Below are 12,522 nucleotides of genomic sequence, written 5' to 3'. Positions count from 1 at the left end.
AGGAGAGTGACTAAGTTGGTGAGTGATGTAAAAAATGCTCCCTACATTGATAGATTGAGAGCATGTGGATTGCAGAAGTTGGTTGATAGGCAGAGAAGAAGGGATATGATATTTTTATTTGACACTTCCAAGGAGTCCAAAGACTCATTGAGGGAGGGCACCTACTCTACAACTCTGTCTCAACCACTCCATTCACCAACTGACCACAACTACACCAACAGCATCTACCGCCAACCACCATTTCCACAGACAACACAAACATCCATACCCATGGTGGGATTCGAACCCGCAGCCTTTTGGCTGGAGAGTGGGTACACTTGGCCAGCCAGGCTGGCCATTAATGATAGAAACATTTAAATTACTAAAAGGTTTTTATAAGACTGATGCAGGGGAAATGTTCCAGCTGTGTAATAGTGATGGAAAAACAAGAGGCCATCCCCGGAAATTAAGGAAAAGTGTGGTTAACAAGGGTGTGAGAGCGAGGTTTTCACCTGGAGGATGGTGAATGAGTGAAATGCAATGCCTGACTCAGTTGTGAGAGCTCTTCATCTGTAAATGAATTCAAGAAGAGATATGATAGATATTGTTTTGATAGTTTTTATCTCCCACGATGAGTCTACTGACTCCATGGAGATACCTGTAATAATAATAATAAACAAAACAAAAAGAAACTCAAGGTCAAAGTGTTTTTCTTATGAATCTCTTCCTTAATAAAATTACACTTCTCTTTCACTCCACTTCTAGAAATCAAAGTAAAATGGTCTTTACCACCAACTGGTCACAGTGATCATGCTGTGCTGTCCTGAGAAGTAGTTTACTATGTAGTTGTTGCAATTAGGACAGATTACATGCTAAAATACAAAGCTGTAAATTATGAAAAATTCAGGAGACTACTATCTTTACTACAATGCTATCAGTTACTGAATGGGAAGATTTGAAAATGGTGCTAAAATGAGGGAGCAACTGAATGTGTCCCCAGAGTTCGAAGTACAAATGCAGTGGAAGTGAAATAGATATGCTACTTTATTAAGCAAGGAACCCATAATAGATCCATGAACAAAATGCATGGAAAGTTAAATCATGGTATGAAAAGAAACTGGCCATAGAGGATAAAGGAAGGCAATCCAAAAGAATGTTACTGTTATGTTGCAAGCAAAAGAAGAAAAATGAATGGAAGAATAACTTTAGTGAATGCAAATGGTACCCTTGTGCCAGAAACAGATTTGATTGTTCAAATAATAATGAGTGTGCACTTTGCTAAGATCCCTAAGCTGGCCTGGTTGGCCAAATGGTTAGCATATCCACACTCCAGCAAAAAGGCTGTGGGTTCGAATCCTGCCATGTGCATGGATGTTTGTGACTGTCTGTGAAAATACTAGTGGTGGTGTGGGTGGTAGATAGCATTGATGTAGTTGCAGTTAGTTGTAATTGGTGGACTGAGATGGAGAGTTGTAGAGTAGGTGCCCTCCCTCGATGAGTCTTTGGGCTCCATGAGGGTGTCATGTAATAATAATAATACACCTGGTCGATTCACTGAATAAAGAGATAGAGTTCCATAAGAATGAAGTTCAATAACTGTGGAATACCTAGGGTTTCAATTCAGCAAAATGACAGATGAGATATCAGCACAAGTGTAATAAAGGAATGTTAAGCCAAAATGCCTTGCTTGGGTCCTTGACATGTTTGTATAACTTAAGTCTCAGCTCAGGAAAGATCCCACAGAAATGGAAAAAACGCATGGTAGTTCGGTTGTGCAAAAATTAATGTGTAACTACCGACCTATCAGTATACTTAAGAATAAGTCCCTTAAGGTTTATCGGGAATAACCCGACTCAATCATTCTGTTATTAAACAGAAATTAAATTAATACGCTAATTCTAAGTTATCTACAAATTGGCTATATTAATTAACAACTAAATCGGCCAGAGAATAAATGGAATTAAAAAATAAAAATATTGTGGACCGGATAGTTAGAAGTAAGGTTTAGTACAGATACAGACGGTGGATTGTGCAGCGAAAACGGTAAACCAAGTTGCGGAGAATCGACAGTACGTACCAATATACTACGATATAAATCACAAGGGCATAACAACAGATGCATTATCTTCTTTTTGTTATGCGATACTAGTATTTTTGAGAATCATATCCCGTTTAACGGTAGATGGGGAAAGTATATTCTTGTTAACACTTTTAGTTTAAACCACTAAAACTGTTTGGTCTAGAGTGGCTTCGGTCGTGAGCCGATAGATAATCGTGTAACAATAAAAACTTCGCTTAGCTCACAAATCAATATTATAATAACCGCTCTCTTAAGGATTCATGCGTTTTAACCATGTGCCATCCGACTAGTTGTATCATACAATCATCATATCGGCACAATTTCTTGTTTTATTCATAAATAACAAACAGAATGAGTTGACTACTTTCAACATATAAGTATAGTTTCATCTAATACTCTAGGCTACTGCTTAGAAATGAAAATACATTAATTGTTTTACCTGCAACAGTATACCTGTCCATGTAATTTATTAAATTAATGAAGAATAGTATTCCTACGGATATAAAAGCTCGCTTGGAATTATCGTGATAAAAATTATCCATCTGACTTGTTTCGCTACTGCCTTCCATCACACGAACACTTGGTAAACAGTTTTGATCACTTGAAGACGAAGAGAAATCGTTACGTGGCATTTCGCCTAATTTAACAGCTGTACCACACTCTTCCACACTAATCATATATGCTATACCTCAAATAAAAATAAGGGGGAAAAAATTTACAGCTGGTATTGTTTTAAACTACAACAAACAACCGCCAGCTTACGCATTGCTCCACCAGTACTTCTCGGCTTATTAATACGCGAACTGTTCTTACAGTACGTTAACGGCATGTGATTGGTGGGACATGATACAATTTTCCAGACGGATGCGAAGACTACATTTCTTTTACACACATAGAAAGGATTTAATTGGCAGTGCAGTAGTAATTGTTCTATTGGATCAAGGAACTGTATTTTCTTGTTTTATCACAGTCATTATTTAAAACATTCTTTGATATTTTAAATCACCCGATACACAGTTAAGCTGGGCATATAGCGAACATTTACTAAGAACCGGGAAACGGTTTTTTCTAAGGCAAAAACAACAACAACAACAAAAAAATATAAATATTGCTTAGCACTTTATTCGAATACACTATCCTGCCAAAAATGAGGGGTGATAGTGTAGTGAAAAAACTTGCAATACTGGGATAACAAATTTCTATAATATTGAAATGCATAAATAAGGACAGAAAAGATGTTGTCAACATTAGCGCCTCCATAGCTAATGTTGACAACATTGGAAGAACGATGTTACTTTGCACCCTTCCATTAGAAAAGGCCTGAGTTCGATTCCCGTAATGACGGGAAGAATCGTTATATGGGTTTTATTCAATTGAAAGTGAATTAGACCATCTCATACGATGTTTCTTCTCCTGGAAATTCAGGTTTTTCAACCCGCATATAGACAAATCGGCCTTTCCCAACACACGCAATTTACAGACAAAAAATACTAGTGATGGTGGTGGTCGTGGTGGCCAGTAGGTGCCTTTGGTGTAGATGATGACGACAGTAGCCGTTTGGTGTAGTTAGTGAAGATGGAGAGCTGTAGATAGATGCCCTCCCTCGATGAGTCTCCCGACTCCTTGGAGGTGTCACGAAATAATAATAATAATAATCTTGTTTTAATCCTTTAGCCAAGCATAATCCTTGTTTTAATCCTTTAGCCAAGATAATCCAGCCTGGTTGGCCGAGTGGTTGGCATATCCACTCTCCATCCAAAAGGCTGCGAGTTCGAATCCCGTCGTGGGCATGTATGTTTGTGATTTTCTGTGAAAATACCGGTGACGGTGGAAGCGTAGATGGCGTTGGTGCAGTTGAGGTTCGTTGCAGTTGGTAGATTGAGTAGTGGAGACAAAGAGTTGTAGATTAGGTGCCCTCATTCCATGAATATTTGAACACTCTGGAGGTTTCATGTAATAATAATAATAATAATAATAATAATAATCAGACTAATCCTGGACTCTTTGAGCTAACTTTGTGTGCTTAAGCTTGGATAAAGGATTGAAACAATAATACAAATTTTTTTGAAGTATCATATCTATTTGAATGGATTTGGTGTGCAGAGACTGGAAAAAGTGTTGCTGAATGAAGTGAAAATGGATGTGCAGAACCAAGGGAACTTGAGCTACCAAGGAGTAGGGGGAAGTGAATATGTGGACATCAGTGAGACAGTTGAGTGTAAGAATGTATATAATGTACCCGAGCCAGTACTAAGGTCAAGTAATCAGAATGGGACAGTTAGAATAATTCATCAAGATAGGGATGCGACAAAGGGACCTCTGCATTTCATGTATACTAATGCCAGGAGTATTAGGAACAAGAAGAAAGAATTTTTGGCCTTGGTTGGCTCTTCCTGGCCACAGGTTATTGGCATTAGTGAAACATGGCTGACGGAAGATGAGTCTAAGGACTCCCTGGAGTCGCCCGTAATAATAATAATATGGACGAGGCAAGTTCTGTTTCTGAGATTCGTTGTGCTTTCTAAAAAGTCGATTTCTTGCCTATGCTTCACTAATAAGTTCTACTTTACGAAGTTCACTTAAAAATACTGTACACAATCACAATTGCTTTTTGTATCCGTAAGATCTAAAAGTGGCATAAAATGTAAGAGCTTTTCAAGACCTTGTTCCAAATCAGTACATTCTTCAGCAGTTTCTCGAGCTGCATCTCTTCTTTGCATACTTTGTACTTTCAAAATCACTTGAGGAACTTTTAGAAATGTAAATATAGCCCACTTCATATCTTCTGTACTACCTGATGCATCGACTAAACCCATAAAACATGCTCTAACTATTTCATAGTAAAGCTCAGGCAAAGATAATTCTGTAATTTTTGAAGAAGTAAAAGCTGATCACCAAATGCTTGAACATCACTTGCAGGATTTAAAATGGCATCAATGGCTATCATTGCATTCAGACTACATGCAAGACTTTTTTTGTGGAAAAGTATTAAAAATATAAGTGGGCAATACAGATGGCATGTTTCTATGGATTTAACAAGTTTTAGCGCAGTTTCTATAATATCTTAGGAACATTTTGTGTTTGGCTTATCTTAGATTCCAGATCTTGGTGATTCTGTAGTAGCTGGGCATACATACTTTGGGCTTCGTATTGAACAACATACAGAAGAGCTTTGATAAAAGGTGAATTATTAAAATATGATGAAGTATCACAAGCCTTTTCCATAATAGATACATTTTCTGTTATGGAAAAGGCTTGTGATACTGTGAAGCACAACCAATTTAGGCATTGAGTGAAAAAGACACAAATAGAGCGAGTTTGTAACACTTACTGCAGCTTTACACAATGCTATGCATTCTTCTTCATTCCCATAGCAACCAACGTTTGTCTGAATATTCTTTAAGAAGTCTAACAAACTTATAATACAGTGTGGTTTATAAAAACTTTGATAACGCCCAATGCTTGACAGAACAGCACCATAAGAAAGAACATGAAAGCTTAATGAATGGGTCAAATAAGAAAGAAACAAGAGATTACGACCTGGTCTTACCAAAGCTTGCTGAAGGATACAATCTGCTAAGTCATATACATCACCACTTACCCCTCGGGGCAAAACATTTTTTATATTTATTCCCCATTGCACGTCTTACCATCGTTCTCTCCAAGCTAGAAGCAACAGAGTCTTAATGCTACTTGTTTTGCTTGCACTGGTGTCCATGATGAACTGCAGGAAGGAAAGAAGAAAGAATTAAGAAATTATGTTCACTTTCACATTGGTGTTTTTTGTCTTCTTTGGTGATTTCAACTCAGAAGGCCGATTTTAAAGATTCCTCTCGTCAATGAAACTGAAATGGAAATGAAACTAGGGAGCTTTCTCGAGCGAGTTCCACATCGCTTTTTCAACTACTTTACGAAGGCGCTTAATATAAACAGACGAAACGAATTAGCTACTTTACGTTTTCAATAAAGCAGTTCATTCAACAAAAAAAAATAATAGTAATAATAATATTTAATTATATTATTGTTCTTGTTTTTGTTACTTGAGTGGTGATACAGAGCAATTCAGATTTTATCCATGAATCTGAGAATACTCTGTCACAGCGTAGTGAAATATGAACTGTTCCAAGTAATACCGTTTTTCGTAGATCACATGTGGTCGATTTGTTGATGTTTAGTTTTTGTCAATAGTTGCATAGCTTCTTCAAGAGTGTACCAAGTGCACCGATTTTGTGTTTAAGCCACAGCTGGCCAACCTCGATTGCCATATTATTATTATTATGTGACACATGCAGGGAGTCCAAAGTCTCATCGAGGAAGAGTGTGTCAACAGCATCGAACGATTATTCCCTTTCCAACTACTAACCCCGATCAAACTTGCTTATCTTTTTGCGTGAGCCATTAGTAGCAGAGTCTCTACAAATCGACCAACCTTTGCTGGCAAAGGTTGGTCGATATCTCGATTTTTAATGTTTTTTCCCCAATTCTTTGTTGTTGGTAGTGGTTCTACAATATCAAAAAAAAAAAAAAAAAAAAACCTGCCTGTGTTCAATAATTGTGTTGTGTGGTCTATTGTGTTCCAAATACTGATCAGATTGTATTCGAAATTACAATCTGATCAGAAACGTTTCCCTATTTCGTTTCCAATACTGCCTCTATTTTATGCCACCAATTATCAGAAGCAAGAAAATTATATTTTTTTATACAGGCAAATTAATTATTTTGCCTACTTGATCATGGAGGTATCTATAATCAGTGTGGCTTATCTTCCTGCAGGCACTGATTACATGTTCTAAAGTCTCATTTTCTGATCGCATAATCTGCATTTGCTGTGATTGATGATGTTCAAAATATTTTCTTTGGTTGAATTAGTTTCTAACGCCGGGTCTTGAGCGGCTAAAGTAAATCCCTCTGTTTCTTTTTTAATATATCCTTATTGCAACAATTGGCACGTCTTAGTTACGTGAATTTTTTTTCGCAGTATATCAAAGAAAATGACCAAAAAAATTATTTCTCCAGAGCAAAGGTCGATTATTTTGATCCTTTTTGTAATCGGATTTATATCCTATTGAATTTAAAATAACTTCTTGCGAAATGGCTTAAAACATTTGCTCGGTGATATTTTCGATGTCATTTTTTAAACTAATTTCTTCTTCTTCTTCTTCTTCTTCTTCTTCCACAGTCTGTTTCACTTGCAGACGATCCTATCCACCTAATCTTCTTCTTCTTAGTAGACAGAGGCGGATCAAGCGGATGTGGGACCTGGCGGCAGTCAGGGATTCCGAGATATGTGGAAAAATTAAAGGCGATCTATTAGAACGATATAGATATTACTCATTGTGATGATGAATCGGAATATTTTCTACTATTTCTAAAAGAAGATAAAGAAAAATTCAATACTGCTACATAAGTATACCAGGCTGCAAGAGGAAATGCCGTCAACTTTTCCAAATGTAGAACTTTTTCGCGTCCGTAAATTTTACCGCCAGGGACCCCAGGCTAGCTTAATCCTCGCCTGTTGGTAGATATAGCTGCTCAATATCCCTTTATAAATGTAATGCATAGTCAGCATTTTTCTAGTTTTGCGGACCAATTTGTCCAGATTGTGTAATCCATTTAGTTTTGTTTTCAGAATATTTCTAACTCTTTTGGTGTATTCCGCTGCTACCTGTTGTTTAATTTGGAGAATATCACTGTCTTCTAATATTGCTAGGTATTTATATGGTTCATTAGCTGAAATTGCTTTCTATATATTTCTTTTGAAGAAAATTAAAATTGTTAACGTCATTAATTTTTCTTTATTTAATAGATAAAATTATTATTATTATTATTATTATTATTATTATTATTATTATTATTATTATTATTATTATTATTATTATTATTTTAACGGTGTCTTCATGGAGTCAAAAGACTCATCGCGGTAGACCCGACATTGACACACTAACCATTATTTACACAATACCTGTCATACCTCTCCTTAAATTCATTCACAGTTGAAGCATTCACAATCAGTTCTGGCAAAGCATTCCACCCATTCACAACCCTCCAAGTAAAAAATCTAGTCCTAACACCCTTGTTAACCACACTCTTACACAATCTCCAGGGATGGCCCCTCGTTCTCTCACATCCTGCACTGGTCTTAAGAATATCATCAGTATCAATCCTGTAAAATCCCTTTAACAATTTAAATACCTCTATCATATCTCCTCTCCTACGTCTATCAGCTAGTTTTTGGAGCCCACAGATCATCAATCTATCCTCATAGGTAACATCCCACAGACCTGCAACAATCTTTGTAACCCGCCTCTGAATCCTCTCTACCACTTCCGCATCACCAAGAAATCCTGGCAACCAGATCTGTGCACAATAGTCCAAATGCTGCCTTATTAATGCCTTATAGAGTGGAACAATAACTTCCCTATCCCTGCTTGTTAGTGTGTTCCTCAACAACCATGTAATTTGATGTGATGTTTTGGCAATCTTTGCAATATACCCTTTAAACTTAAGTTGTCTGTCCACAATAACTCCAAAGTCTCTTGTCTCATCAACTTCCTCAGTTCCGTTAATATAGTAAACAGCATGCGATGTCATCCTCCCGAAGTGCATCACCTTACCCTTAGCCACGTAACTGACAGCCATTTACCTCAGTCCATACCGTCAGCCTATTTATGTCAACCTGTAAAATATCCACATCATTTGAATTGATTATCGCCCTTCCCAATTTTGCATCATCAGCAAACAAGTGGATATTTCCATTCAATGTATTTCCAATATCATTGATGTACAAATTAAACAACAGCGGACCAAAATTGTACATCTATCCAAAGCAAATTCTATATTGAAGTCGCGATTGAAAATATGGACAGTCTACAGCAAGGTGTTTATTTTCTGTGATTCTTCCTCCCATAAACTCAGGAAAATCGATCGCAGAACTCGCATTATTTCAGACAGTAGCATACCCTGTTAGGGTTATATACCAAGAGATGGCAGTACTTGTTTACCGGTATCTTCATTGTTGCCTCTTATAATTAATGATAGCCATGTACAGCTATCTCTGATTGGTTATCAGTGGAGATCCAACTGCCCATTTAGTCTCTATATGCCAGATAAGCCTCGCCTACTCCCTAAAAGAGAATAAAAGGCGTTAGTTGATTTGATTTGATCTGATAAGTAGCGATTTATGGAATTTGATATAATTACAGTGAACAGCTTATGCATAGCTGGTAAGCATGTTATTGGAAGTTAGTTAGTGGGTTATCACGCCTATCTTTATCATTAATGAAGAGAAATGTATGCCTAGATATCATCCAAGATTCCACTGAGCATGATTGCAATAAATAATTAAAGTGTTCTGTCATTCGAACATATCGACTAGTCAGATGCTTTAAGAAAAATTCGTATAGTGTGTCTTTGCAATGCAGCTTCAGTTTTTTTTTTTTTTTTAATTTTCTAGTTTGTGTACTGACCATTTCTTTAGTCATACATTTGTTTCTGTTTCCTTTCTGATTATATTTCCTTATTACATGAGGCATCCTTGTTGTGTTTAATAGTATTTTCCCAAACTGACTTCCAATATTCGAGTATATCTTGTTTTTGTCAGTTCAATTCTAGTTTCCGAGTAAAGGAACTTTTTTCGATGTTTTTTTTTTTTTTTTTTTGTATGGTTCCCCAGTTAGTCGATCTCTGGCATGGTCAAGCGTGCTTTTTCTTCTCCGGGAAACTTGGATTTTGTCCCGTAAACTGAAGAAAATCTTCCATAGAACTCACACTCTTTCAGACATTAAAAAAATTGTGTTACGGTCAGGGACAACGAAATGTCGGCACTTGTTGATCCGTCTCTTCACTGAGGGCTGTTTAAATAAGTGATAGTCTTGGGCTGGCTATCTCTGATTGGCTACTAGTGGAGACTGAACCGCCCACTCAGTCTCCAAAAGTTAGCCAGGGCAAAAACGGTTTCGCCTACTTCCTATAAGAGAATTAAAAGCGTTAGCTGATTTTTTATCTTCTTTTGGTGGTTAACGGCATTTGTATTTTTCTGAAGACACTGAAAGAAGTGACTTTACTTCAGTGGAAATTGCATATTTTATAGATATTAGTTGATTCTTGCTTGGTTCTTGGAGTATGCATATTTTAATTTTCTCTGCAGTCGCAATAATACTTGACCTTAACTCTTCAGTTACTTCAGAATTTGTTTTGTGTCAAATTATATGTACTTATGAGTTTGTTTTAGATGTTATTATTTTACAACCATCCTTCTTTAACACTCTTGAATTTGCTTTAATCAGCTCGAAGTTTGTTGACTTTTTGTTCCAATTAGATTTTCCATGGTGCACATAGCTTCTTGAACTTTCGATTTCACTCTTGCAGGTTGCAACTACGCTTCATTTTAATCATACTGTGCTGTATAAGAGTCAGGTCCATACTTACACTTTTCCCCTAGGCTGGCGGGAAGTGAGGTACTAGAGCCTAGTACCTCACTCCTAGGCCCCTTCTCGTTGTTTGGGTCCTTAAATTGGCCCTAAGTTTTCGGATCCCCAGATAGAGCCTCATGAGCCAGTGCATAAGTACGGCCCTTTGTTTCCTTTATACCTTTGTTTTTGATTGTTTTTATTACAGCATTTGCATCTAAGAGGAGCTGTTTTAGCTACGGTGATTTATAGAATTTATGTGGTCAAAAATGAACGACTTCATTTTTACACTTCTTCTTCTTGTTTTTCTACGCGTTATTCCCGCTTCCTATGCAGGGTCCGCTTGTTACTTTAGATGCGACTTCTTGTTAGTACTACTCCCAACCGACCCGTCGCCTGGTCTGCCGCTGGGGGGGGGGGGATATATTTTTGACTGTAGAGGCGTATGTTCACGGGGCCGGTTTGCGGGATGAAAAACGCAAGATAAAATGGCGGAAGAACCCTACTGACCGCGCCCAAGACCGGCTAACTTGGCTACGCCTGAGGAAGATCCTCAAATTCCTCACGTCTACAACGGGAATAACCTGGGACACTCCTTCCCCAGGCATATGGTTGCGAAGCGCAAAGCCACTAGGCTAACCGAGCGGTCGACTTCATTTTTACACTATTTATGTTAAAACATTCCCAGGAATGTTGTCATCTTGATGATCACTGAGTTTATTATCGATATAGTTTAATATAGACTTATCTAGTCTATTCCTAAGGCATACCCAACGGCTTAGGACGACACTAGATGTCGTAGTAAATGTGCGATTCACCTAAAAGTGCCGCTTTATGCAGTTGAGTTGGTGTTATATCTGAGAGGTCGAACTTCTCCAGATGATTCATGAATGTTTGTGGTATTGCTCCAATGAGAACTGCAACTGTTGTTTTTTATTTTCTATCTCCAAAGTCGTTGAATTTCAATCTCCAGAACCCTATGTTTGGTTTCAGTTTTTCATGCACTTTTTTCTTCTTCTCTGTCACATGGTATTCTCAAATCAATAAACCCCACATGTTGTTGATCGACTACAGAGATGTCTGGCATATTATATTCAAGATGTCTATCTGTATGAATTTTAAAGTTCCATAGTATCTTGGTGTTTTCATTTTCAATAACTTTCATGCACTTTCTGTCTACTCCAATATCCCCTGGTATTGCCACATCAATAAAGCACATGGGTTGTTGTTCGATTACAGTGATGTCTGGCATATTATGTTCGAGATGACTGTCTGTCTGAATTTTAAAGTCCAAAATATCTTGGCATTTTCATTTTAAATAACTTTTGATCCCACGAGATTTTGCAAGTTTTGAAACGATTACTTCCTGAATAAACCAGTGTATAGATTTTGGTACTCCGATCATTGTTTATAGTCTGCTGAAAGAAATAATTAGTCGGTCACGGTCTCTAATTTATCACTGCACAATCGGCATTTGCTATCCTTACAAATGTTTTCAACCTTCATCTTTATTAAACTTGTTTGTAGTGCTTGTTCTTAAGCAGCAGTATCACACCTTCTGTCATTTCTTGATGTCGACCTGTTGATGCCATTGTCAAGTTAAAACGTATGTGTCAACCTTCCCTTAGATATATTTCAAATAATGACCGTGGAGTGCTGACCATAATAAATAACACCGCTATTATCAGTCCACTTCTAAATCCTAATAAGTTCAGTAACTTCTCTAATACCTTAACAACAACCAGAGGCATGCAGATTGACCTAAATGTTCTAGCCTAGACTTATCCCGCCATGAAGCAGAATAAACGTTTACTCAATTTCCATTCCTTTGGGACTCGCCCTGTTGCAAGAATCATGTTAAACAGGTGTGTCAAAAGGTGCCATTAATTCTGTAGGGTATTCCCTCAGCTACATGGCAATATTCTGTCAACTCCTACTCTCTTCTTAACACCAAGCTTATCCTCATATACGTTCTGCTCATTCACCAGTCCCTCCTTTGCCATACATTCTACTCTACAGCTTCTCCTTCGCGAGGATGAACTATAATATAGTTGG

The 12,522-nt window shown here is 37.4% G+C and overlaps 1 protein-coding gene and 1 pseudogene across 2 annotated transcripts in view; both read right to left on the bottom strand.

Annotated features, from left to right (window-relative positions):
* The window catches only part of LOC150102021 (protein spinster homolog 1-like), a 303,327-nt gene extending 300,440 nt beyond the window's left edge, over window positions 1–2,887 (bottom strand). The window contains exon 1 of one of the 2 annotated variants that reach the window (XM_090400213.1): window positions 2,499–2,887. In XM_090400213.1, coding sequence (XP_090256339.1) covers window positions 2,499–2,736 — 238 coding nt within the window. In that variant the 5' untranslated portion in view covers window positions 2,737–2,887. The remainder of the gene's footprint in view (window positions 1–2,498) is intronic. The other variant, XM_090400212.1, reaches the window with a different exon arrangement.
* A 169-nt stretch (window positions 2,888–3,056) lies between these two features.
* Window positions 3,057–5,777, bottom strand: LOC150102020 (mediator of RNA polymerase II transcription subunit 24-like; annotated as a pseudogene).
* Between the last annotated feature and the right edge of the window lie 6,745 nt (window positions 5,778–12,522).

The sequence above is a fragment of the Typopeltis vanoorti genome, chromosome 11 (assembly GCF_054136105.1).
Source record: "Typopeltis vanoorti isolate ZY-2024b chromosome 11, IOZ_Tvanoo_1.0, whole genome shotgun sequence".
NCBI classification, from domain to species: domain Eukaryota; kingdom Metazoa; phylum Arthropoda; class Arachnida; order Uropygi; family Thelyphonidae; genus Typopeltis; species Typopeltis vanoorti.
This window is presented reverse-complemented; position numbering and strand designations above follow the sequence as displayed.